General features: G+C 38.6%; 4 protein-coding genes and 1 pseudogene across 9 annotated transcripts; 4 read left to right on the forward strand and 1 right to left on the reverse strand.

Moving 5' to 3' along the window:
- The first annotated feature begins 281 nt into the window (after positions 1-281).
- BSK2 (BR-signaling kinase 2) lies at positions 282-4,680 on the forward strand. The gene is made up of 10 exons (XM_012978466.2): positions 282-777; positions 1,071-1,291; positions 1,444-1,579; positions 1,815-1,948; positions 2,068-2,173; positions 2,577-2,662; positions 2,897-3,085; positions 3,164-3,325; positions 3,437-3,550; positions 4,191-4,680. The coding sequence occupies exons 1-10, from the start codon at positions 696-698 to the stop codon at positions 4,440-4,442; spliced, it is 1,482 nt and encodes a 493-aa protein (XP_012833920.1). The 5' UTR covers positions 282-695; the 3' UTR covers positions 4,443-4,680.
- A 138-nt stretch (positions 4,681-4,818) lies between these two features.
- LOC105954788 (protein NUCLEAR FUSION DEFECTIVE 6, mitochondrial-like) lies at positions 4,819-7,725 on the reverse strand. Of its 6 annotated transcripts, XR_016029496.1 has the most exons (5): positions 7,461-7,725; positions 7,168-7,289; positions 6,156-6,215; positions 5,379-5,427; positions 4,819-4,989 (listed from the first exon to the last, which is right to left on the reverse strand). XR_016029496.1 is itself a non-coding variant. In XM_088812896.1 (4 exons), the coding sequence occupies exons 1-3, from the start codon at positions 7,598-7,600 to the stop codon at positions 5,408-5,410; spliced, it is 282 nt and encodes a 93-aa protein (XP_088669022.1). In that variant the 5' UTR covers positions 7,601-7,725; the 3' UTR covers positions 4,819-4,989; positions 5,379-5,407. The 6 variants fall into 6 exon arrangements, 3 of the variants coding, with proteins under 3 accessions (XP_088669022.1, XP_012833922.1, XP_012833921.1); XR_001172568.2 differs by lacking the exon at positions 5,379-5,427; XM_088812896.1 differs by lacking the exon at positions 6,156-6,215.
- Positions 7,726-14,465: 6,740 nt separating this feature from the next.
- LOC105954753 (protein NRT1/ PTR FAMILY 7.3) lies at positions 14,466-18,427 on the forward strand. Its single transcript, XM_012978434.2, is given in 6 exon segments — positions 14,466-14,684; positions 15,168-15,298; positions 15,396-15,613; positions 16,209-16,777; positions 17,510-17,527; positions 17,529-18,427. Coding segments are annotated over 5 exon segments (1,764 nt in total). The 5' UTR covers positions 14,466-14,684; positions 15,168-15,177; the 3' UTR covers positions 18,367-18,427.
- A 2,089-nt stretch (positions 18,428-20,516) lies between these two features.
- Positions 20,517-23,230, forward strand: LOC148772454 (uncharacterized; annotated as a pseudogene).
- A 2-nt stretch (positions 23,231-23,232) lies between these two features.
- On the forward strand, positions 23,233-23,796 carry LOC148772455 (uncharacterized). Its single transcript, XM_088815045.1, has one exon. The coding sequence runs from the start codon at positions 23,233-23,235 to the stop codon at positions 23,794-23,796; it is 564 nt and encodes a 187-aa protein (XP_088671171.1).
- Positions 23,797-26,004: the final 2,208 nt, after the last annotated feature.

Raw genomic sequence — 26,004 nt, forward strand, 5'->3', positions numbered from 1 at the left:
GTAAAACAGTGTGAGGTGTGTTTGCGAGCGAACAATATATGACATACACACTAGTGGATCTATGTGGATGCGCTATGTTTACTGACTGAAATGAAGTCTTTATTAAACGGGGAAAAAAAATACAAAAATTCTAGTCCTTATTGATCATGATTGTCAATGTGTAGTGACTATTAGTCAATTTTATCTCTAATTAAAGTCAAAATTGATGTAATAATATTAACAAAACTAACCTATTGTATTAGTTAATTTTGTCCTTAATTTGAGTCCAAATAGATGTAATAATAATTATGAATTATGTAAATATCCTGTGTCCTTGAATTTCACACTTAATCCCAAACAGAGAAAGTAAGTTTATGAAAACACAGGTGCTGCAAATATGAAAAATGGAAGAGATTGACGCACAAACAACCAAGTTCCACACTGCTCCCTCTCTCTCTCTACACAAACTCTCTCTCTCTAAATTCACGTGCCAATCATAGACTTATCATGTGACGCCTCCGTCCCACTCTCTGCCTGGTGCTGTCTCTCTGTAATCATCCCCCTCCCCCTTCACACACACACACACAGTCGTTTCAACTCTCTTCTTCCATCGACTAATCATTTTTTAGTTCAGAGAAAGCACCTATATAGAAAAAACTGAGCTTTCTTTTTTTAACCCATAAACATGACTCAGTGAGTTAGTGAGTGAATGTGAGATGGGCTGTTTTCAGTCCAAAACTGCCAATGTCCAGTCCCCCGACCAGGACCCTTCGCTGCCCGACTCCAAACCAGATCTGGGTATTTCTCCTTACTTCTCTCTCTCTGTGTGTGTGTGTGTGTGTGTGTGTGTGTGTGTGTGTGTGGCAATCACTTGATATTTTGTGTGGCCTTTTGTTGTTCAAGATGGATTGTGTTATTGAACATTAGCATTTAGCAATGTCAAATTGGAGCCGTACTGCATATTTAATTTATTTATGATTGGTGCCCACATATTTATTTATTTATTTTTATGCACACGATCTGTTTGCAAAAATGCAATGCTTTTTTTTGGTTATTTTTTTTGTGATGATGACTATTGTGTGGTGATGAAGCAAATGGGGAGCAAGTAGATCCAGATCAAGTACCCGCATTCAGAGAATTCGGACTCGCGGAACTACGCGGCGCAACAAACGGTTTCAGCAGCGAGCTTATAGTTTCCGAGAGTGGAGAGAAAGCGCCCAATGTTGTCTACAAAGGTAAGCTTCGGAGTAATCGCCTCGTCGCCATTAAACGCTTCTCAAAGCAATCGTGGCCCGACCCTCAGCAGTTTGCGGTGAGTAATCTATTCGTTCATCTCAGCTTATGAACTAGTACCAGACATAATCGAGATGGAACATATAACTTCCATTCTTGTTTTTTTTTTTCGGTTTTTGATGATGCTGTTATGCTTCTAAGATGTATGTAATTGTGTATATATATTTACAGGCAGAAGCTGCTGGAGTAGGTAAGGTTAGGCATAAGAGATTGGTGAACTTAATCGGATGTTGTGCCGAAGGAGACGAGCGCTTATTAGTTGCTGAATACATGCCAAATGATACTCTGTCAAAGCATCTCTTTCACTGTATGGTTTCTTTTCATTTCTCGTCATATATTGGCAGACTTAATTGGATTTTTGTTTCGAATAAAATGTATTCTATTTTGTTGGAAGTATATATTTTTTTTTCCTGAAATTTCCCGAATAAACGAGTTAAGCATATAAACTATCAACCCAAAGTTACGTCTTAACTACTTTATATGTTTCCGTTTCATTTGTTATGTATCCATTTGAGTGTGTAACTTTCTATGTCTTGCTGCAGGGGAGAAACAGCCTCTGCCATGGGAAATGCGTGTGAGAGTTGCGTACCACATGGCGCAAGCTCTTGAACACTGCACTGCTGAAAATCGGAAAATTTATCACGACTTAAATGCTTACAGAGTTCTTTTCGACGAGGTACTTGTGTTGTACATATGTTATGTTTAGGACTTCGTCTTCCCAAAGCGCTCTCTCTCTCTCTCTCTCTCTCTCAATTTTGTTCGCGGTACTTATTGAATTAAGGTGTTGTATTACAGGAAGGTGACCCTAGATTATCGAGTTTTGGTTTGATGAAGAACAGTAGGGATGGGAAGAGTTATAGCACCAATTTAGCTTACACTCCTCCCGAGTTTTTGCGTACAGGTATATTTTGTATTCCTTGTAGCTCTGCCTTATCGTTCACAATTAAAATACGGTCAACAACTATTTTAAAATTTGTTTTCTTTTTTCCATTTTGTTTATTAAGTTTGATAACTCTTGGTCTCCGCGTAATATATGGTCGTCGAGATTCCTATCAAAATCTAAATCGAGGAAATTTAACTGAATATGCAGTTTCTGCTTAAACTATAATTTCACCCTTCTCACCTAGTTCTTAAGGACGATTCTGCCCCTCAGAATTTCTTCTACGTAATCTATCAGTTTGAAAATACTAGGAACTTCTGGCCTTTGTTTAAAGTGTCGTTCTTTACACCACCCCCCGCTACAAGTATCTCCATATGCATTTGACTCACTATCAATTATCTACACATTATTATTTTTTTTGCAGGCAGGGTTATTCCAGAAAGTGTGATATACAGTTACGGAACAGTTCTTCTGGACCTTTTGAGCGGAAAGCATATCCCGCCTAGCCATGTATAGTGCATTTATTACTATAATAGTGTTTTTTTGCTCTAAAGCATATATACAAAATTTGTATACATTTTCAAAAGTAACTTGTGATTATGTTTTTAACCTTTTCTTCGGTGACTACTTATCTTAGCATAATAAAACTAAGAGAAAATATACCACTATACAATACAAGTGATTTATCGTCATTGATTTCCGAAGTGCTTCTAGAAGATTTACAGTGATTTTTTGTAAATCCAGGCGTTGGATTTGATAAGAGGAAAGAACGTTCTATTGCTAATGGATTCTTCCTTGGAAGGACAATATGCCAACGAAGATGCTACTGCTTTAGTCGAACTTGCGTCAAAGTGTCTCCAGTACGAGGCCAGAGATAGGCCCGATGTTAAGTTTCTTGTTACTTCTGTCGCACCCCTCGAAAAGCAAAAGGAGGTAATTATTCCGTTTCTTTTTTTCTTTCTTTTTTTTAAGTGCTTATAATTTATAATGTATTCTTGGTTTCGACAAAAGGTTGCATCACTTGTGCTGATGGGGCTGACGAAAACACCAGTGGTATCATTGCCCACCATGCTTTCTCCACTCGGAAAGGCGTGCGCGAGAATGGATCTTACAGCCATACACGATATTCTTCTCAAAACTGGATATAAAGACGAAGAGGGTGCTGAGAATGAGGTGAGCTTATTTATTTCTTCCCTTTTTAAAAATAAATAAATAAATAAAATACACGTGTCTGAAAATTTGCTCGTTCTTACATGACGATCACTTGATGTTGTAATGGTGAAGCTGTCCTTCCAAGAATGGACACAACAAGTTCAAGATATGTTGAATACGAAAAAGTTTGGAGATATTGCATTCAGGGACAAGGACTTCAAAAGTGCTATCGAATACTACTCTAAGGTATCGAATTTTACCAAATGCTTGTCTCGTTCTCTCTTTTACTTAGAATTAATTGGCTGCCAATCTCGAGTCATGGTTTTGAAAGAGTGTTTAAGTCATCAAGTTTTTATTTTTGTGCATTACTTGCTTTTTCTCTCTCTTTTTTCTCGTCTCAACGGATGAAAATTCCGATTTGGCAATTAAAAAGAAGTGGTGACTATATATTCCCTGATTATAACCAAAGTAGAGATCCTTTGACCTAGCCCCCAGTCGTATTTATCGAATTCTGCCGATTTGATCCGAAATTTTCCAATTTTGGAATTTTTCATTCCGGTTTCTAATTTTTTGGGAACGGGATTGGAATACATATTAGATTCGTATTTTCAATTCGATTTTGTATCTGACCAAAAAGTTGGAATTTTGAATTGTGCCGATCCCAATCCGAAATTTCCAACTTTATAACATTTTTTTTCATTTCAATTTCCGATTTTTTTTGTTCTCCCCGATTTTCACCCTCAATTTTAATATACAAATTTGTTATTTTTCAAGTACCGTAGATTTTCTTTTTCTTTCTTTTTGAACAATTGAATTATGTATATTAGCAACTATAAGAAACTAAATAAAAAAAAATGGTCTACATTATTTTTTTTCGAATATGCAGCTGGTGTTGATGATGCCGGTTCCATCTGGAACAGTGTTTGTGAGGCGGGCCCTCTCGTATTTAATGATAGGGCAACCGGAGCTAGCGCTAAGAGATGCTATGCAGGCTCAAGTTTGCCTGTCGGAGTGGCCCACGGCATTTTACATGCAGGCTCTTGCCTTGTCCAAACTCGGAATGGAGACTGATGCTCAAGACATGCTCAACGACGGAGCCTCTTTCGAAGCTAAGAAGCAAAACAGCTGGCGCCACTAAGTTTATATGTATTATTACAGAGAGAAGCTACTTAGGAATGCTGTGGGTTGTCTTGCTAAAACTGTGTCCAATTTAATTTTTTTTTTCACTACATGAAATGTGACATGACAATGGATTTTTGATCCGGGTGCAGAGTTTCTCGAAAAGTATGCAGAGAGAAATGTATAAAAATCGTTGTTTAGGCTTGTTATTTTCTCGATAAGTATGCAGAGAGAAATTACGTTCGATACGCGAACCAGTTCATTGTGTTTTTAGAGATTCTGCTGCTACTGTATTTTATCATGACTCGACGAGCTGCGTGCGATGACTCGTTACTATTACCTATGCACTACTGTCTATTTAGGAAGCACAGAATTAGCCTACAAATAAAAAATGCTTGTAGTGCAGACATATTGTCATTCAAATATATTTCTCAAGAAAGGAGAGAATTCACAGAATTCAAACTGTAACATTGTTATTACATCAACAGGAAACAAACCGAGAAACACCAAAAGTAGAAACGCAATGCCTCCGACTCATTAAAACTTCCATTATGCATCGTCACAACCTAACAAAAAGAAAGGACGAAAATAATCCATTTCAGTTCTCATCCGTTTCACAAAACTAACTAAGCTCATTAGAAGACGATCGAATGATTTATTAGGAAAAGAAAAGAAAAAAAAATCCAAGTCCTTCGTGTTCATATTTCCAGTCAAAATCTAGGGCAATTAGCAAATCGTGAAATACTTTCGAATAATTGCGCATTTTCTTCTCTTGTTTCCAAGATGGAAGGAAATGACTCAAGAGATAAAAACAACAAAGGGAGACGACTTATAGCACATACGACATGAGTAGGCTTTTATAACACGAAAAAAAATAAAAATTTAATAGTCTTTCTGCAGCACAATTAAAATTTAAACACTGATCGCGACCAGTGTTAGAAAGAAGAGTTCGTACACAAAATGTTCCTTGCCTTCCCAAGTTCATCACACATCATCACAGCAAGCTGATTAAATAAAGAAAAAATTGTAAGCTCAATCTTGATTATTAGATCTAATTTTCTTTGACATTAATTACCCATATAGTTAATCGTGACCCCAATCAGTGAGATTACACAGATACGACTATTTTCAGCTCATAAAAAATACTAATGTTTATCTATCTGGTGCATACTTTGGCTATGTAGAAAATGTACAAAACAAGTTAATGTGAAGAAACGAGGTTAAACTGACTTCAGCGCATGAAAATAAATCACAAGAAAATGAAACTTAACTAATGAGAGCTTAATCAAGCTGTTCGATATGAGAACAGATATTTATTGTGCAAATGTAAAAGAGTCAAAGGATGTCTATTCAACAACGTAAAGCATTGACTTCTTTTACATAGTGTTCTGAAAGAGAGAATTAAAGCATTGCTCTTTGCTTCTGCATCTTCATCTAGTCTTGTCAACGCCTACAATACGAATGAAGAAGACACTAGTTCATAAATATCAGGACAAAGGCTTGGGATACAAAGTTTTCTCAATAAACTAGGGAATACAGCATGAAACTGGAAGACATATTGTTATCATCTTTATCAATCCCAATTCACCATAAACGAGAAGGAAAGATAACACGAAAGAGGGTTGATATAGAACGAAATGTTATCAACTACTAGGCTCAGTTGTATCCTATAAGCTCTAAGATACTTCAAATGTTAGGAATCAGGACATTGTCGAGTAGAAATCTAACTCACCCGATAAATAGAATGATGGTAAGGGCAGCAAAAGGGAGCTCTACAGTCGTTGCTAGATACCTAAATCAAGAAGCAAAATTCACTGGTTAGGAGACCTATAAGCATTTACTAAATTTAGGAGTTTACTGCAGAGCAGGAGTGAAGAGATTTCACTGAGTTGTGGTTAACGGAGAAAGATGATGGAAAGAAAGCATAGAGTGACACATTTAAGACAGTTATCCAAGAATACTTCAAAGGAGAATTTGAATATTATAACCATTTTCACGGGTCACTCCAACAAAACTTTTATGTCGTGTTAAAAGAATAAAATTAAACACTTAGAGATTAAATTGTGGTTATTGGGATAGCCAACGGATGTAAGGAGCTGTTTTCTTAGCAAAAAATGATTTGAGAATAGTTTGAGAACTCTCGGTTGAACTATGTCTACAAATATTTTCTACTAGAATGAAAATCCATTTTATGATCATTCCCTTTTCAAGAATCCTTCTCCAACAACAAAGTCATTAAAATTCAGCAGCAAGCTAGAAACTTCATTTAAAAAAGAACTATGAGAATTCAACAGCTTATAGAAGGATTAGACCAACATTAACTTGGACTTCGTGTTTTTCTAAGTATTTCCATATTAGACGGGGAAATTAAAATGGTCTAAAGAAAGGTCAATATTCACAAACCCGTACCCCATTGTTCAATCTTGCTCATTCCAATAGCACCACACCGTTCCATCTCTCATATCACACAAAGGGGATTATACTATTTATTGTGTCATTTATAAGCAAATTGTTGTATTAATCATATTCTTAAATTCATTTACATATTGAGATTCCTTAAACAAACATACGTAAAGGCAACGAGTCATCACAAACAACACACTGAATCATGATCAATGCAACGGCAAAATTCCTAAAATCACCAAAATGTATACGAATACACACATATTATCAGGAATTTACAGTAATTGACAATTTACGGTATAATCACTAAAAGGAAAACTTAAAATTCAACAAAAAATCACCTTCAGGAAGCCAAGCAAAACCGCAGCTGGAGGCGGTGAGCATCGAGGTCATCAATGCAGAGGCAGTGGCTGTGTGGAACGGCTGCATTGACTCCAAACACGCACTCATCTCAACGGGACTCCTTTTAATTTATGCCACCAAATAATTATTGGAAAATCAAACAATAAGATGTTAAATTTCTTCGTTGTAAGTATGCAATTGAACTGAATTGAAATTAAACACACACACACACACACACACACACACACACACACACACACATATATATACGTGATTATGTATAAAGATGTACCGGAAGAGGCGGTGAGCGAACGGAGTACTAGAAGGAAGTCGAAACGGAGTGCGAGCAGTTTTTGGTTGGAAGCCGAGCTTGGCTGCGGCGTTACGAACAGCTGACGACCGGAAAACGGATCTGGCGGCGGCGATTGTCATTTGAAGTGGGGTTTCGAGTAGTGAGCGATGCAATCTGAAAATGGGGGTTTATGGAGCTAAAACCCTAATTGGAAGGAGTTTAGGTTTTCCCCTAAGTAGTGTTTGGTTTTGTGTAATTTAATTTGTTAGCATATTGAACGGACTAATGTAGTTTTGTAATTTTATTTATATTTTATATTACTATTTTCTTTTTCCTTTAATAGATCTAAATTACATTTTATTTATGCGTATTGTTTTATCGAGCTGACTTAATTACCTTATCGAGCAAAACGAGCTTTTAGTATTGATGTCGAATGAGTAGCTTTTAGGTTCAAAAACGCACCTTTTAACCATCGCAGACGATAGAATATTTCACAAAAAATGAGTTTTTTCAAAAATTTGAGGACTTTTTGTATTTTTCTAATAGATTCTTTTACAAAATTTCAAGGAACCATTAAATATAATGTCCTTACCTCAATTTAATTTAAGTTAAGGATAGTTTTCAATTTGTCCCCTAATAAAATTGCCTATGGTAGTTATTGTAATGTTTAAGTTTTCCTTGTTTTCCCTTGCCTTGATCAAAATTTCCTCCTCTTTTCTTGGCACAAACCATGGAAAACAATAATATGAGGCTTGAAGAAGAAGACGACGATGACGACGACGAAGAGGAGGCCAGTTGCACAAGTATGGAAAATCATATTTTACAATTTATATGAATAGCTTCTTGTATACTTTTCTATATGAATTATTTTCCACCAATTTGGTTATATCAAACTCATAAATTATATTTACCAATTAAGTTTTATTTTAGTGGTACTAGAAGCTTCTCCTATAGTGGTGTTTGGTGAGAGGTTGAGAGTTCGAATCTTTTTAGGTGTGTGTGCGTTGGATGCGTGCGTTGTAGGTCATATTATAAGTGTTGCACGTGAGTTTTTTAACTAGCTCGAGTTTGAATCCATCTTCAATTGTTCATTAGTTTACGAGCTTTTTTTTGTAGATTTAATTAATATAATTATAAATTAAATATATATTTTCCATCTCTTTGTTAATTTTAATTTTTATTGGGGCAAATTACGGTCACCCCTGAGTTGTGGTCAAATTACAAAAAACCCCCTTCTATTTGGGTAATTACAATCACCCCTCAATTATATATTATTTTACGAAAATACCCCTCCAGGAGTAAATTTAGGGATGTTAACCGAAATTTCGGTAAGCCAACATTTCATACCGTTTACCAAACTGAATATACAATTTAGTTCGGTAAATAACCGAATTACATAAATTTTATGTAAAAATACTTAAAGGGGGGTGACTGTAATTACCCAAACAAGAGGGGTATTTTTCATAATTTGACCATACCTCAGGGGTGGATGTAATAAGCTTTTTTATTATAATAAATTATTTGATGGGATAGGCCCAAAATAAATAAAAATACTAGAGATAGCCGACGACAAGGAAATAGACCAAGTGACAAAGACCAACAAAAGGCCCATAAGCGGTTAAAACTTAAAACATAAGGCCCACAAAGTATAATAAATATAAAATAAAAATTAAATATAATAATATAATAATCATAATAAAAATTAAAAAAATAAAAAATTTGCCACTTGCCATAGTGATGGATGACTAGTTGAATATTATATATATAGTAAAAAATGAGGATAGTTGGTTGTGCTTATCTGTTGTTTTCTAAAGGGGTGTTTGTTTATGAAGGTTGATAAGACGTGAATCAATTGAATACGAGCTTTCGCTTTTCAACTTCGACTCCACTTCTAACCTACCCCCACTTATTTTATACAGCTAGTTCCAATTATCAATTTTTTATTATTTTTATTTTTATAATTATTTATTTTATTTTTATTTTTCAATTAGGTTGGAGCATGTGAGTTTTTGTCGATCGACCAAGTTCGAATTCCCTTTGTTGAGCAATCCCCCAAGTTCAATCCAGATTCTTCTAAAAAGAAATTTACTAAAAAAAAAAAAAAAAAAGATAATAAATCCGAAATATCGAAATGAGATTTTTCATAATTTGAAATAAATATAACTGTCGTTTTTCAACTTTGAACAAGTATTAAAAATGCCAGTAAATGTGTCTTAGTTTTAGAAAAAATGCCTTAAGAATACAAAAATAACATTAATCGTTTAATAATATGATAAGAGAAAGTTAATAGTTAAAATTGAATTAAGAAGGTTAATGTTGAATATGTTGCGCTGGGAGTGTGGGTATCAAAATAGTGGCTAGGTCTCATACGCGAGAATGCGTAGGTTGATCATCACGTTGTCTTTTGCAAAGTCTTGATCCAATGTCGGTGAAAGCTAAAGTTGATCTTTGCACGAGAGAAAGGTTGGCGAAAAATTATTGTTGAAGCTGACTCAAGTACTGTAATATCATCGATTAATGGCGCCACAGAAGATCGATCAATGCATGGGACTATTATCGCAGATATTCTTGCTGCTAAGGGCTGGTTTGATGGCTTCTCTGCTAGGCATATTAATAAAAAAAGAAATCAAGTTGCTCGTGAAGTAGCTCGACTTTCATTTACGGGTCCAATTTTTTTGCTGAATCTTCCTTTGGTGATTCAACATATTGTAAACTTTGAAGCTGAAAATTAATATAGTCCAAGTTTTATTTCAAAAAAAAAAATTAATAAAGTTAATATTGAAGAAAAAAAATGCATTTAATATAATATTGGAAATCCAAGCGATAGAAGATGCGGGACAAAAATATATTTGAAAAGAGACGGTTATTACGTAACATGTGAAATATATATTTGTTCATTGTAATAATTAATCTTATTTTCTTGACTAATAATATTTATTTTCCATTTAAACCTATTTTTATATCCACTAATTCCCCTTGTTTTGGGGTGGTATATGGTATTAGAGATAACCCCAAAGATATTTGATTTGATTATATACAATATTTGATTTAATTGTACATATCATTAGGATATTTAATTTGATTTTATATACATTTATTAAAAAATATTTGCTTGATGCTATTGATCATGCATGTATGTATATATATAAGAATGTAGTGTTGGTTAATGAAAAATATGAAAAACATTATTCATATTATTATTTCTACATATGGTTTTTGTATTTGATGATAGTATTTCATTTATAAAAGCAATCAGCCACAAATTGATCATTGATAATAATTGATCTGGTTTACGTGTAAATTATTGCATCGGACTATATTAAGTAATTAATAATTAATTATATACCTAATCTTACTCTAATCACGTTCATTAATACTCTACGGCACAAATACAGGATGTATTCTTCCTTGGGTATTCTAAATTCTTTATTAATTACAAGATTATTCCAGCATTTTCCATTTATTATTTTCAACCTGCATTTTTTATTTTTATTGTCAAAAATACCCCAAGGGCAATGGGTTTTGCAACGTTGCAAAATCATTTCCTATGTAGTAGCACGGACACGGAAAATGAAATACGATGAAACGGCATGTCCAGAAAACAGAGATACTGGAGTTTGGGAGAAACGTGTAAATATTAAAAGTATAAGGGTATATTAAATTATAAAGCCCCCTAAACTTATATTATATTACAAAAACGCATCCACCTATTCGTGATTACCAAAAACCCCCTGAGGTTTTTCCCCTCTTACACTAACCCCCTTACAATGTGACTTTTCACAAAAAAATTTTTATTCCAAAGAATAGACTTTAAGCAATTTCAGGTATATTTTTTTCTCACCTATTTAACATATGGCATAATAGATTGTACATGTACATTTTCTGTTAGAAAACTTGATCAACGGTTAATCAGATGGGGGTTTTGGTTACTACGTGGGAATATTTTTCGTTATTCAGCATAAGTTCAGGGTTTTTTTTTTTCATAATTTACCCAATTTTCCTTTATTTATTTTCATAGAAAAAAATCAAAATAAATTTTACTATCAACTATCAGTTTGCAATTGACTTGTTAAATCATGTTAATAATTAGGAAAACAACAAAAGTATTTAAAACTTTATTATTCACACATGCATGTTTCTAACATTTTAAAAATTGCAAAACGGCCCATAAGATGTCCGCAAGTGTCTAACACGAAACGTATCTGAAATACGAAAACGTTAAGCAATTAAAATTTGCGTGATGCATACGTCCCATCTTGTTTTGGATCCAATGTTTTTGGGTAGGTGACGAAGGGAGATGAATCTCAAATTAATTAATCATCGACTTAATTATTATTACATCTTTGATACCACAACTAACATTTATTTCACAATCATCAATTGAGCATGGATTTAATTAGCCGAACACTCCAATTATAATAATTTCCTACGTGTATTTTGTTAAACTATATAAAGTAATATAATACCCCAAATAATATTATTTTCTCTTGTGAAATTACCGATTTAGGTCTAGTTGATAAGACCACCTTCTTATGTATGTGGAAACACTATCCTATATTCTTATGTCATCATTAGAGAAATGGATTAACCTGTGTAATGAAAAATTAATTCAATTACGTGGAAATAAATTGGGATTGTATCAAATAAACAAATAACTAACAATAATTTTTTGTTGGGTGTTGCTATTTGCAGCGGGACTTTTACTGAAATTGGCTTATTTGCAGCGGTACCTTTTTCATTTAAATTTTTTTTTTCAATTTCTCTCTCCTATTCCAAACACTCTCTAGAAATTCGAATTTCGTAAAAAAAATTGAATCTCCCGTTTTCTGGAGCACGGAAACTCGAAGAAAATTCAAGTTTCCGTGCTCTGCAGAACGGGAGATTCAAACGGCTTGAATCCTCCGTTCTGCAGAGCACGGGAACTTGAATTTTCTTCGAGTTTCCGTGCTCCAGAAAACGGGAGATTCAATTTTTCGTGCTCCAGAAAACGGGACCTTCAAATTGTTTTTTGAATTTTTATTTTCGGGAAAAAAATTAAAAATATTTAGATATGAATCTCCCATGTTATAGAACACGGGAACTTGAACAATCTTCATGTTCCCGTGTTCTACAGAACGGAGAACTCAAAAAACATGAGGTTCCCGTTCTGCAGAACACGGGAACTTGAAGATTATTCAAGTTCCCGTGTTCTACAACACGGGAGATTAAAGTTTTAATATTTTTTTATTTTTTTTTTTAATATTTTTTTCTAAATATCGAATTTTCTAATTATTTAAGGAACATGATAACACATATTCGGATTATTGTACTCGTTTCTACATTCATCATCAATTTTTTCGTCAAAATCACCATCATCACCCTACCAAATTATAAAAATTAATAATATAAAGGAATATGAAAATTAATAATACAAAAAAAAAAGAAAAAAAAAAAAAAATTGAAACCCAAGTTCCCGTGCTGTACAGCACGGGTAACTCAACATTTTCCCCTTTTTTGAAACTTCTCGTGCTGTATAGCACGATTAAACAGACTTTTAATTTTTTTTTTTTGTTTTTTCTTTTTTTTTTTACCATTTAAAAGTTATTCGGACCAGCAATTGAAGAAATCGTTGTTCGTTTTTGAATTTGTCGAACGAGCTTCAAATTCTAAGTTTTCGATTTTTTTTAGTTGAGAGCGTTTCGGTTTTTTTCGAAAGTTAGAAAATTGACAAATGAGACTACCGCTGCAAATAAGCCAATTTCAGTAAAAGTCCCGCTACAATTAGCATTTCAGTTTTTTGTTTTAGGAGGAAAAAACAGTTGAATTAATTTTATAACATAAAATAACAAAAATAGTAAGATCTGAAATTTGGGTACAAAATTTGATGTGAGTTGGTCTAAAGAAAATCTAAAGTGTTCCAAAATAATTAAAAGAACAATCGTGGGATATGATTGTGTTTGGCTGCTATTGTAATAAATATTATATTATATAATATTACAATGGCAAGCAAATTTGTTGTTCTTGTTTGACTCCAACTCACATTATAATAAATATTATATTATAGTATAATATTACATTTAATTTTTGTTTTATCTCTCATCCAAAATTCAAGAAAAAAACATATTGGTTTAGACATGTTATGCTTTAATATTATAATTAACATCGATGCAACATTCAGGACCGTTCCTGAAAAATTGGACGTCATAGATGAGTTTTAGGAATTTGTAAAAATTGCTTCATGTTTGTATTATAATGTAAATATTGATTTATTAAGGAGCACCATTGGATTTTATTAGCAGTGAAAAATATTGGGAAAAATATGACTAAAATATTAATGAAGTTATAATAAATTAAAAGTTTACGGAGTTGAAGGGCAGAACCACAAAGTTTTTCTGAAGATAGTGATATATACAAATATTATTGAACAAGTATTTGTAAATTTGTTTGAATATAATAAAATAAATTAGAGTATATTTCAATTTGCTGAAACTCTTTGAAGTAAGAGTTAATCAATGTAGATTACGTTATTCGAAGGTTCTTAATTATTTTTTTATAAAAATCGAGGACTCGAGACGACTACCTCTCTCGCCTATAGTTAGAACCAGCCTTGATAACGTTTTATCAATCATCAAAGCAAATGGCTGCACAATGTATAAACTAGGAGGAGCCCACAAATTATTATGAATTAAGAAGCCATAAATAAAGGTACTTGTAAAAGAATTAAGCTAAGCCTAATATTAATTAATTAACTAATTAGGTAGTAATAAAACAAGATAAATCACCGCATGTTTGAAAGATGTCTGTATCAATACAGCTTAATCCCAACTAGCTTCTCACTGTCTGGGATAAACGACAAGGATTATTAATCATACGCAGACAAACTATATATATATAGTCGTCGTCAAACAAAACACGCTTCTTCATTGCAAAACAATTGTTAATAATATATATATATATATATATATATTTTTTTTTTTTCTTTTTATGGAAATTAAAATGGACTTGTGGAAGTGTATAGTTTACTCTTTATAACATATCCCTACGCAATCTAACTCCTCTATAAATACATTATCATACTCACCTTCTCTTCTCCACACACACACACACACACACACACACACACACACACACACACACACACTTTTTCTACTACAAATATATATAATTAATTATTAGCTTGAGTTCTTCATAAGAAACTAATTCCCAACACCCATAAAAACTTGCCGAAAAATCGTCGAAAATTCGGTTAGTATAAACACTTCTTTATTACTTTCTCATTTACTGCATGTAATATTGTATGATTGATAAATATTTATTATTCATTAATTAATGCCAATCATTTTGATGCATGGTCTACGTACTATACAATTCCTTGATTATATATATACATAAAGTAATGTTTATATATATCATATAACACACACATGCATATATATAGATTTTTTTTATAGAACCGAGGTGGTAAGAAAAATAATAAAATAATAAATAATAAAATGAAAAACCCATTCTGAAATTTAATTTGCTTACTCATATATTCCATGATACATGGAATAAAGTTATTCTTATAGGCCATAAATACTTCAAAAGCTGTTCTTGCTTCACGTTTAGTTTGCCTGCATGTCTATATATATATATATATATATATATATATATATATATATATATATATATATATATATATATATATATATATATATTGATATAAACTTCATGTATATTGTTCAACAGCACCGAAATTATGGAGGGCAAGATCGTAAAAAGCCAAGAAGAATACACCCTGGATGGATCGGTGGATCGCAATGGAAGGCCCGCGATTCGATCAAGAACCGGATCATGGGGCGCAGGCATTTTGTTACTAGGTAATATGCATCTCATGTAAATTAATTAATTCTAGTTTTTCGGAAATGTTATCGATTATTTTTTTTCCCATTTTCTTTTAATTATTTATAATTGCAGTGAATCAAGGACTTGCGACGCTGGCATTTTTCGGAGTAGGAGTGAATCTAGTGTTGTACCTAACAAGAGTGATGGGGCAAGACAATGCAAGTGCCGCAAACAACGTTAGCAAATGGACGGGCACCGTCTACTTGTTCTCCCTCCTTGGCGCCTTCCTTAGCGACTCCTATTGGGGCCGTTACAAAACTTGCGCCATTTTTCAAGCCATCTTCGTCATCGTAAGTCATTACTTATCATATTTGTCGTATTTCCAAAAGTTTCACATTTTCTTTTTTTGTGAAATAAGCTCCGCATACTAATTTTCTGGGGGTATTCATTTGCTAATATTAATAAGACGACGAGTTTTTTTTAACAATTTGAGTAAATACGTTCTTGTAATTGAATGAAATTAATTATTTTTATTACTCTGTCTGTTTTAAAGTAAGTGTCATTTTTCTGTTACTGCGCCGCATGTATTAAGAAACTACTAAAAATATATGGATTTTAGGGGAAAAAAACAAATAGAATAAAATACGCATGTCGTTAATTTTATTTATATCGTTCTCTCTCAACTAATCAAAAGTAATAGAGACAAAATTGAAAAAAAATTGGTAGTCAACGCATCATTGAAATTCCAACAAATCGATAGTATGCCACAATTTCCTTTTTTCTTTTTTTTTTTCCAAAACGACAATTATTTTGAAACCGAAAGCGAGTAACATATCGCCGTCTTTTAACTCTAATAATTGAAAGATTAGTCAAATGATGATGTCTCATCTTTGTGATATTTTGGTTACTAATTTTGACTTTTTTTTCTTTTTTCTTTTTGGGTAGGGATTGGTATCACTATCCCTAACATCATACCTATTCTTGGTCAAGCCGAGTGGCTGCGGTGACGAGGCGACACAATGCGGGGCCCACTCCGGCACCCACCTCTCCCTATTCTACGTATCGATTTACCTAATTGCCCTCGGAAACGGAGGGTACCAACCCACCATCGCAACATTCGGGGCCGACCAATTCGACGAGGAACACCCTAAGGAGAGCCACTCGAAGGTGGCTTTCTTTAGCTACTTTTACTTGGCGCTAAATCTCGGGAGTCTATTTTCGAACACCGTTTTGGGGTACTACGAGGATAAGGGTATTTGGGCCGTGGGTTTCTGGTCTTCTGCTGGGTCCGCCACTGTTGCGCTGATTTTGTTCTTGCTGGGTACCCCGATCTACAGACACGTTACGCCCAAGGGGAACCCGTTTTCGAGGTTTTGCCAGGTGGTGATTGCTGCGTCGAGAAAGTGGAAAGTCGAGGTGCCTTCGAATGATGATCTTTTGTATGAAGTGAAGGGAGGTGGTGATAATCTTGCTGGTAATGGAGGGAGGAAAATTCTTCACACCCATGGGTTCATGTAAGTTAATTGCATGCATCAAGATTTGCTAAATTCACTTTGATTTTGATCTAATTATGGTATAATTAAGGTTTGAAGAGTGGATTTTTTTTTTGAATTTCGTCGATTTTGTTTCAACAGTATCTAATTTTCGAAAATCTAGTTCCGGTTATGCTAATATAAGAGACGGAATCGAAATTACATATATGAAATTTTAGTTTTTTGGTTTGATTTGAATTTTAAAAAATAGTAAAAAAAAAAAAACAAATTATATGGTTAATTGAGGTTGAAAAATTGGGATATTTTTTCTTTTTTTATTAATTAAATTGATTTCAATCCGAAAATATCTGGTTTTGAAAGATTTTTTTTTTCATTTTGATTTTCGAAAATCTAGTTCCGATTATGCAAAATTGCAAATAAGAGACGGGATCGAAATTAAATATATAAATTTTAGTTTTTGGTTTCATTTGGATTTTCAAAAATAGTTTTAAAATGGTTAATTAAGGTTGGAAAATTGGGATATTTTTTATGAATTATGTTGATTGTTAATTTCAATAATCCGAAAATATGAATTAATAAATTTTCATTATTATTTTTATCAAACAATTATTTCCATTAAAAGAATATTGTGCATATAATTGAAATTGTATATAAAATTCATAATTTTCATTAATTTTAATTTTAAAAAATAATTAAATTTTGATATTTACTATTAATGTAATAAATATATATTATGTTTAAATAATCATGCAGATTCTTGGATACACAGAGTAGACCACACAGTGAAGGTGAAAACCAGCGGCGCACAGAATCCATGGCGGCTCTGCTCCGTCACGCAGGTGGAGGAAGTCAAATGCATACTGAGGCTCCTCCCCATCTGGCTCTGCACGATACTCTACTCCGTCGTCTTCACCCAGATGACGTCACTCTTCGTCGAGCAGGGCGCCGCCATGAAGACCACCACCGCCGGCGGCTTCCACATCCCTCCGGCGAGCATGTCCAGCTTCGACATCCTCAGCGTCGCCACCTTCATCTTCCTCAGCCGCCGCGTCATCTTCCCGGCGGTGGCCAGGATGAGGAAGTCAGGCCTCGCCCCGACGGAGCTCGAGCGGATGGGCGCCGGACTCGTCATCGCCGCGGCGGCGATGATCTCCGCCGGCGTGGTGGAGCACTTCCGGCTGAGGTCGGTGGATCCCTCCGGTGACGGCGGCGGAGGGATGAGCATATTCTGGCAGGTGCCGCAGTACGTTCTGATCGGGGCGTCGGAGGTTTTCATGTACGTGGGGCAGCTGGAGTTCTTCAACGGGCAGGCGCCGGACGGGCTGAAGAGCTTCGGGAGTGCGCTCAGCATGACGTCGATATCGCTGGGGAATTACGTCAGCAGCCTGATCGTGACGATTGTGATGAAGGTGTCGGCTTCCGACGAGATGCCGGGGTGGATACCGAGGAACCTGAACGATGGGCACCTGGACAGGTTTTATTACCTGCTGGCGGCGCTCACGGCGGCAGATTTCGGGGTGTATGTATTGTGTGCCAGGTGGTATAAATACACCAGATTTGAGGAGAGAAGTAGTAGAGGGAAGAACACGACCACTGATTTTATTGTCTAATAATTCATTTTTGTACATTTTATTTAATTTTCTTCATATTATATTGATAACTCTTTTTTTTTTTTGGTACACAAATTAATAATAATAATAATAATAATAATAATAATAATAATAATAATAATAATAATAATAATAATAATAATAATAATAATAATAATAATAATAATAATAATAATAATAATAATAATAATAATAATAATAATAATAATAATAATAATAATAATAATTGATGATGCTAATTACTTAGATCACCTGGGGTAGTGCAGAAAACGAGTTGGGAGAGCAAAACAGATCAGTAGCTTGATAACTTGATGATTCTGAGGTCCCAGCGAAATGAACACACGTGAACTAAGCCGGGATAGATCCGGCAGAAACCCCTCCGACGCTCAAGTGGCGGAAACCCCTCCGACGCTCAAGTCAGATGTACGGATCGTGGAGATGGTAGAGATGATAAAACTCTAGATTGTTGGTGAATAATAGAACGTACCTTAATAAATGAGTAAAAACCTCTATTTATATGTCGTTGAATGGGTTGGGTTTACTTAATTGGGCCCAAGCCTTATTTTGAATGTGACTGGGCTTTTGTGTAGTGGGCCCAATTATTAGGCAAATTAGGGGGCCCATTAGGTCGGCCCAATTAGGTATATCATTAAGCCCCCCAACTCTCGAGTCGAGATGGGAAACTTGTCGAGGGGGTTCCGAAAAGTGTCGAGAGTTTAATGTAACGGATCGTAATTTGTAATAAATTTGGGCTTTGAGCCTCGTCTCCCCCCCCCCCCCCCCCCCCCTTTTTTGTGTGTACTTATTTGGCAACAAGATATATATTTAAGGGTGTTAAATAATATGCCATGGTCAAATAAATAGAATCCTATTGCAGTGGGGAAAATAAATTTCAATCCTTGTGAAGAATAAATATGGGTGAGTATCTTTAGCTTTTTCGTATTCTTCTGTGCTTTTCTCCCTTTATTTTATTTTACTGCGGTAGAGTAGAAATTTTTGTTTCTTGATTGTTTCTTCGGAGATATATATTTGTCATATTGGATCCGAGTAAATCGAAATCCTTGCGAATTAAAATTCGGGATCCGATAGAAGGGGGCAAGAAAACTTTTGGCACCGTAGGTTTGGAACGCGAAAAGGTAGTAGTATCGGGTCCGGAAATCGGATCTTCGTCATCTAGTGCACGGATCGAATGGAGAAGTATGGTGGGGATTAACCTTGGCTAAACAGTGGATGGCTTAGGGCAAGCCGTTTCCACTGGTGGCTTGTGTCTTGGTGGGAGTTTCGTAGCAAGCCGTGGAGGAGAGAGGAAGAAACCGGCTCGCGCTCCTACCGAGGGGAGCCGTGGCTCGGCTTCTGCACGTGGGGAGGTTCACGCGCGCGCGTTAGGCACGGATGCCGACGGACGCGCGCGCGCGTCAGCTATGGGGAGAGTGTGTGGGCCGCGCGCGTCAGGCACGAATGCTGATGGACGCGCGCGCGCGTCGGCTGGTGGGGGGGTGGGGGGGTGGGGGTGCCACGTGCGTTGCGCACGGGGCTCGAGGCACGCGCGCGCGTGGCTGAAGCTGGGCAGGGGGTAGGGGCGCGCGCGCGCGTCTGGAGAGAGAGGGGGCGCGTTTGCAGCGGGTTGTCACGGCCCGCTAGTTTTGACCCAACCCCTTGCCGATTTCCCTTGGGTTGGGGAGGTTAAAGAGTCCAAGATATAGCCCAAATAGGGTTAGGCCCAAGTTGGCCCAATTGTATAGTGGTAGGTAGGGATTCTTTGGTAGGTAAAGGTAGGTGGTGGTAGGTAGAGACATTTTAGAGATTCTTTGGAGTGTTCCACTCCCAACCGTTAGATCATATCGATCTCCACCGTCCATTGAGGAGGTGGTCTTGTATAAATAGAGGTATGGTCCTCATTTGTATTCATCCAACAAATCCAACAAGTACTCAATCAATAAAGTACTTTCTTACAAACTCTCTTATCTTCTTAATTTCCTTCTTCGTTTCCATCACTTTAAGTATTCGCAACACATTCGGGAGAGGCTGACTTAGCTATCGCGAGGGGCGAGAAGGAGCTAAGGCCGCACGATTCTTTGTTAAGGGAACAAGTCCGTGACAAGTGGTATCAGAGCCCGGCTAAGGACTTTGTGTTGATCGAATTCTCAACGATGGCGAACGTTGAAGATATCTCGTACGTGACCGAGGGACGTGGCAGGGAGGCCCACGTAAACAACAAGAAGAAGAGGGACCACAACAAGGCTCGTGGGGAGAGTACCGGTAATGAGGCCGTGCTAACGGATCATGGCGAAAGACTCGAGAGGCTCGAGAATAACGTCGCCATAGCGGAGCTTAGCGAACGATTCGAGAAGCTCGAGCACGATACGGAGGTGTTGGAGAATCACGTCGCCGAGCAACTCGACTTGTTTAGGGACAATGAGACGTTGCGGGAGGAACGGTTGGATCGATTTGAGGCCATCATCCAATCCCTCCAAGAGAGCATCGAGGGGATGCGCGACGACTTGGCCTTGTGCAAAAAGGCCGCCGCTAACGGTAGCGTTGGTGCTACTTCGAGTCCAAGGGTGGACTGCCCGAAGCCAACGGGATTCAACGGCGTAAGGGATGCCAAGGAAGCTGAGAACTTCCTATGGAGGATGGAACAATATTTCGAGGGTATTGGTCTGGTCGACGAGACGACTAAGGTAAGAACTTCTTCCCTTTATCTTTCCGATACGGCAATGTTATGGTGGCGTAGAAAGCACGCCGATATCGAGAAAGGCATTTGCCGAATCGATACTTGGGAAAAGTTCAAGAGGGAACTCAAGCGACACTTCTACCCGGAGAACGTCGTCTATGAGGCTCGAAGGAAGTTGGGGAACTCAAGCAACGAAGTTCAATCCGCGAGTACGTGACGGAGTTCACCACCCTCACCCTTCAAATTCCCAACCTTTCCGAGGAGGATCTCCTTTTCCACTTCGCTGATGGGTTACAAAGATGGGCCAAGCAAGATTTCCACCGACGAGACATCAAATCCGTCGATGAAGCTATTGCCGCCGCCGAGTCGTTAACCGAGTATCAGCTGAGAGAGCCGTTGCGAAAAGAGAAGTGGAGCCCGACTAAAGGCGGAGGAGAGAGACGGGACAATCATGGTCGGGACCATCGAGATAACCGAGACCCACGGCGAGCGTCAACCTCGAGGGGAGGAGACAAGCCATCCTCACGACAACAACTTGAAGAGAAGAAGAAGTCGTTTGTGCCTAAGGGAGGATGCTTCGTGTGCAAGGGGCCGCACGCGATGAGTCAATGTCCCAAGATGGGGTCATTGTCGGCACTTTTACAACAAGAGGCCGAGCAAGGCACAAACGAGGAGCTAGGCAACATGGGATCGCTCCAACTTCTGAACGCCTTAAAGGCTAATCCGATGCCGACAACATCAAGCAAGGGGCTGATGTACGTGGAGGCCCGCATCGACAGTACCCCAGCAAAGGTGATGGTGGACACGGGAGCGACCCACAACTTTCTCACCGAGGACGAGGCCAAGAGGGTTGGCCTACGGTGGACCAGACGAGACGGATGGCTCAAGGCCGTCAACGCTAAGGCACAACCGCTCAACGGTGTAGCACGAGACGCGGAGCTACACTTAGGCACTTGGAAGGGCCTAGTGGATTTTTCGGTAGCACCGATGGATGATTTCAAGGTGGTGCTAGGCATGGACTTCTTCCGCAAGGTAATGGCTATCCCGATGCCCTGTTTCAATTCCGTATGTATCTTAGAGAAGGGGACACCTTGCATGGTGCCGGCCATCAACGGCACCACTAAGGAAGAAAGTACACAACCAAGACAACAGTTGGCCATGCAAGTTGCCAAGGGGGTTCGACGGGGCGAGCCGACATTTTTAGCCGCGTTGAAGGAGTACAAACCGGGAAAGGTGAATGTTGTGGCCGACGCATTAAAGGCCGAACTCGCAGCCATTAGCTCGCCAAGGGGGAACTTGGCCGACATGATCCGAGAAGGGCTCGAACATGATCCCATGGCCAATGAGCTAATCCGACTCGTCAAGGAGGGCAAGACGAGGCAATTTTGGGTAGAGGACGGCCTACTCTACACGAAGGGACAAAGACTCTTCGTTCCGAAGTGGGGCAGCTTGAGGAAGGACCTCATAAGGGAATGCCACGACACCAAGTGGGCGGGGCATCCGGGCCAAAGACGGACAATGGCGTTGCTCGAGACGGCCTACTTTTGGCCTCACATGCGGGACAGTGTCGATGCATATGTGAAGACTTGACTTGTGTGCCAACAAGACAAGGTGGAGAATAAACAACCGGCAGGGTTACTTGAGCCACTCCCAATCCCCGAGCGACCATGGGAGTCGATCTCAATGGACTTCATTAGCGCCTTGCCGAAGTCCGAGGGGGCCGGATCTATCATGGTGGTGGTAGATCGCTTTTCAAAGTACGGGACGTTCATAGCTTGCCCGAGGGATTGCACCGCGGAGGAGGCAGCCCGGTTCTTTTTCAAGAACGTCGTCAAATATTGGGGACTACCGAGGAGCATCATAAGCGACCGAGACCCACGCTTCACGGGACGATTATGGACGGAGCTTTTCAAACTTTTGGGGTCGGAGCTTTGCTTCTCGACTAGTTTTCACCCCCAAACCGACGGGCAAACGGAGAGGGTGAACGCCCTACTCGAGTGCTACTACGGCACTTCGTGGGAGCCAATCAAAAAGATTGGGCAAAGCTCCTCGACGTGGCTCAATTCTTTTACAACTTGCAGCGGAGTGAAGCCACGGGGAGGAGTCCATTCGAGCTCGCAACGGGACAACAACCGCTTACGCCGCACACTTTGGCTACGGCAACCGACGGAAGGAGTCCCGGAGCATTGAAGATGGCTAAGTCGTGGGAGGAACAAGCCGACTTAGCCCGAGCATGCCTTGAGAAGGCTAGACGACGAATGAAGAAATGGGCGGACGACAAACGACGACCACGGGAATTCGACGTTGGGGCCCAAGTGATGGTGAAACTATTGCCCCAACAATTCAAGGCGTTGATGAGCATGCACAAGGGACTTGTGCGAAGGTACGAAGGACCATTCCCGGTGATCGCCAAGGTCGGTAAAGTTTCGTATCGTCTAGAACTTCCAAGTTCTTTGAAAATCCACCCGGTCTTCCATGTGAGTATGTTGAAGCCTTATCACGAAGACAAGGAAGACCCGCGCCGAGGAGAGTCGCACCGAGCACCACCCATCATGACTAAGTCATACGATAAGGAGATCGAGGAAGTGCTCGGCCGACAATTGAAGCGACGTAGGGGAGTTCCACCGAGTATTCAATACCTCATCAAATGGAAGGGATTACCCGAGTCCGAGGCAACGTGGGAGACGAGGGAAGACTTGTGGCAATTTCAAGATCGTCTCCACTTGTTCGAGGCAACGAGGACGTCGCCGGATTAGGCGGGGGAGGATGTCACGGCCCGCTAGTTTTGACCCAACCCCTTGCCGATTTCCCTTGGGTTGGGGAGGTTAAAGAGTCCAAGATATAGCCCAAATAGGGTTAGGCCCAAGTTGGCTCAATTGTATAGTGGTAGGTAGGGATTCTTTGGTAGGTAAAGGTAGGTGGTGGTAGGTAGAGACATTTTAGAGATTCTTTGGAGTGTTCCACTCCCAACCGTTAGATCATATCGATCTCCACCGTCCATTGAGGAGGTGGTCTTGTATAAATAGAGGTAGGGTCCTCATTTGTATTCATCCAACAAATCCAACAAGTACTCAATCAATAAAGTACTTTCTTACAAACTCTCTTATCTTTTTAATTTCCTTCTTCGTTTCCATCACTTTAAGTATTCGCAACACATTCGGGAGAGGCTGACTTAGCTATCGCGATGGGCGAGAATGAGCTAAGGCCGCACGGTTCTTTGTTAAGGGAACAAGTCCGTGACAGCGTGGTGGGGTTTCCGGGGCGCGTGCGGGCGCGTGTAGGCTGTTAGGGGGTGCCGTTTGAAGATGTTGTCGACGATCAGCCATTGGAGCTTGGTTTTAGCGAGACGGTACGTGCTTGGAGTGATGATTTGGAGCGAAATGTTAATATTTTCCCTGCCAATGATGAGGTTGGTTCTAGTAGACGTCGTTATAAGCCTCGAGTCGTGGATTTTGGGAGTGATAGCGATGAGTCTAATCAATCGCGTTCGTCGAGTAAACATGTTGAGCTAAGTAACGAAATTGATCCGATTGTTGAGGCAGAAGTGGAAGATGATATTCCGCCAGGTGATGTTGAGATTGATACGATGAGGCAAAAGAAAATTAAGCCAATTAATTTTGACTAAATTGATTTTGATAGTGTATTGACGGAAGAGCATTTGCAGTCTATTCGTCGACTAGTTGGAGCGCCAAGAAATATCGAGTTGTTGTTGCCTCAGAAGGGCGACCGTTTATATTCGCCACCCGTTGGGTTTCATACGGTTTTCTTGGCGTATGTGACATGTACATCTCAAATTACTCCGCATCCGACCTTGTTGAAGATTTGTGATGAATTTAAGATAGGGTATAGTCAGTTAACCCCGACTGCGGTTCTGATGTTCGAGGCGTTTCACCATAGAGTGTCTCGAGTAGGTTTGCTTGTTACTGTGAGTTTGTTCAAGGCGTTATTTACCTTGCATCGGCCGACTAAGCTACCTTTCTTTTGCGTACATCCTCGCGTTCCGTACCAATTTTTGAAGAGCGTGAAGTTATCCTTGGGGGAATGGAAATCTCGTTTATTTTATGTGAGGGCACCCTCTTTCGATGTCCCCCTAGTTTGGAAACCTACGTGCGAGAGTTTCAAGATTACTGCGAATATGGCAAAGATGATTGAAGAGTCTAGATTGTGTGATGTGGAATTTGACCCGAGGTTGTTGATACCGGATGGTCAGCCCCATATCTCCTTTTCGATGCATCGAGTTGTTGTTTGTTGTTGTTGTTGTTTTTTTTTTTTTTTTTTTTTTTTTGTATCTCATGTCTCTTTTGTGATTGTTTTCTTTTGTAGATGGGTGTATCAACTTTGCTGCTCTTCGAGCTAAGGCGAATGGGACGTCGAAGAAGGCATCGAAGAAGGTTCCCTCTATGTTAGGAGGTTCTTCGGGTGGTTTGCCTCGAGAGACGGTCCATGTAGAGACTCCTCGAGTTATTGAAGATGACCGTAGTTGTGCCGGTGAAGTGGAGGTGCGTGAACCTACGAGAGATCGTGGCAAGGGAAAGAGGGTAGATACCGAGTACGTGGCTGTGCCAAAGCGTCCGCGGGTAGACCTAGAGGAGACTTATGCTTTCTATGGTGGGGCATGGAAACAGTTGTTTACGTGACGGGAAGGAATCGTATTGGGATGTGTCGGACCATGATTTGCCGATGTTAAGTACCGAGGGATTCGTTCGGGAGTACGACCGTGCTCGGATGTCTGGTAAGGGCCCTTCACACATGTTGGAGTTGGCTGGTGGGGACATATGTCGAGTGAGTACTTGTCTCTTTTTTTTTTTTCTTTTTTTTTTTAAACAAGACTTTATATTTGTATCTTCTCTTTCTTGTGTAAATTTTTTTTTTTTTTTAGTTGGTAGCGACTTTGAGATATCTCATGGAGCAAGATGGGAACGTGGAAGCTAAGAAGGAAGAGGAGCGGGCTCGAAGTCAGGCAC

Source organism: Erythranthe guttata, chromosome 2, assembly GCF_056151865.1.
Source record: "Erythranthe guttata isolate IM_541 chromosome 2, IM_541, whole genome shotgun sequence".
NCBI lineage: Eukaryota > Viridiplantae > Streptophyta > Magnoliopsida > Lamiales > Phrymaceae > Erythranthe > Erythranthe guttata.

Excerpts from the sequence above, each read along its gene's own strand:
- BSK2 (XM_012978466.2), top strand. The coding sequence starts at position 696 with ATGGGCTGTTTTCAGTCCAAAACTGCCAATGTCCAGTCCCCCGACCAG. Across the intron at positions 778-1,070 it reads CGACTCCAAACCAGATCTGG|CAAATGGGGAGCAAGTAGAT; the intron begins GTATTTCTCCTT and ends GTGGTGATGAAG. Across the intron at positions 3,551-4,190 it reads CTATCGAATACTACTCTAAG|CTGGTGTTGATGATGCCGGT; the intron begins GTATCGAATTTT and ends TCGAATATGCAG.
- LOC105954788 (XM_088812896.1), bottom strand. The coding sequence starts at position 7,600 with ATGACAATCGCCGCCGCCAGATCCGTTTTCCGGTCGTCAGCTGTTCGT. Across the intron at positions 7,290-7,460 it reads TTCGCTCACCGCCTCTTCCG|GAGTCCCGTTGAGATGAGTG; the intron begins GTACATCTTTAT and ends ATAAATTAAAAG. Across the intron at positions 5,428-7,167 it reads TTTTGCTTGGCTTCCTGAAG|CTTGCTGTGATGATGTGTGA; the intron begins GTGATTTTTTGT and ends TTATTTAATCAG.
- LOC148772455 (XM_088815045.1), top strand. The coding sequence starts at position 23,233 with ATGGCTAAGTCGTGGGAGGAACAAGCCGACTTAGCCCGAGCATGCCTT.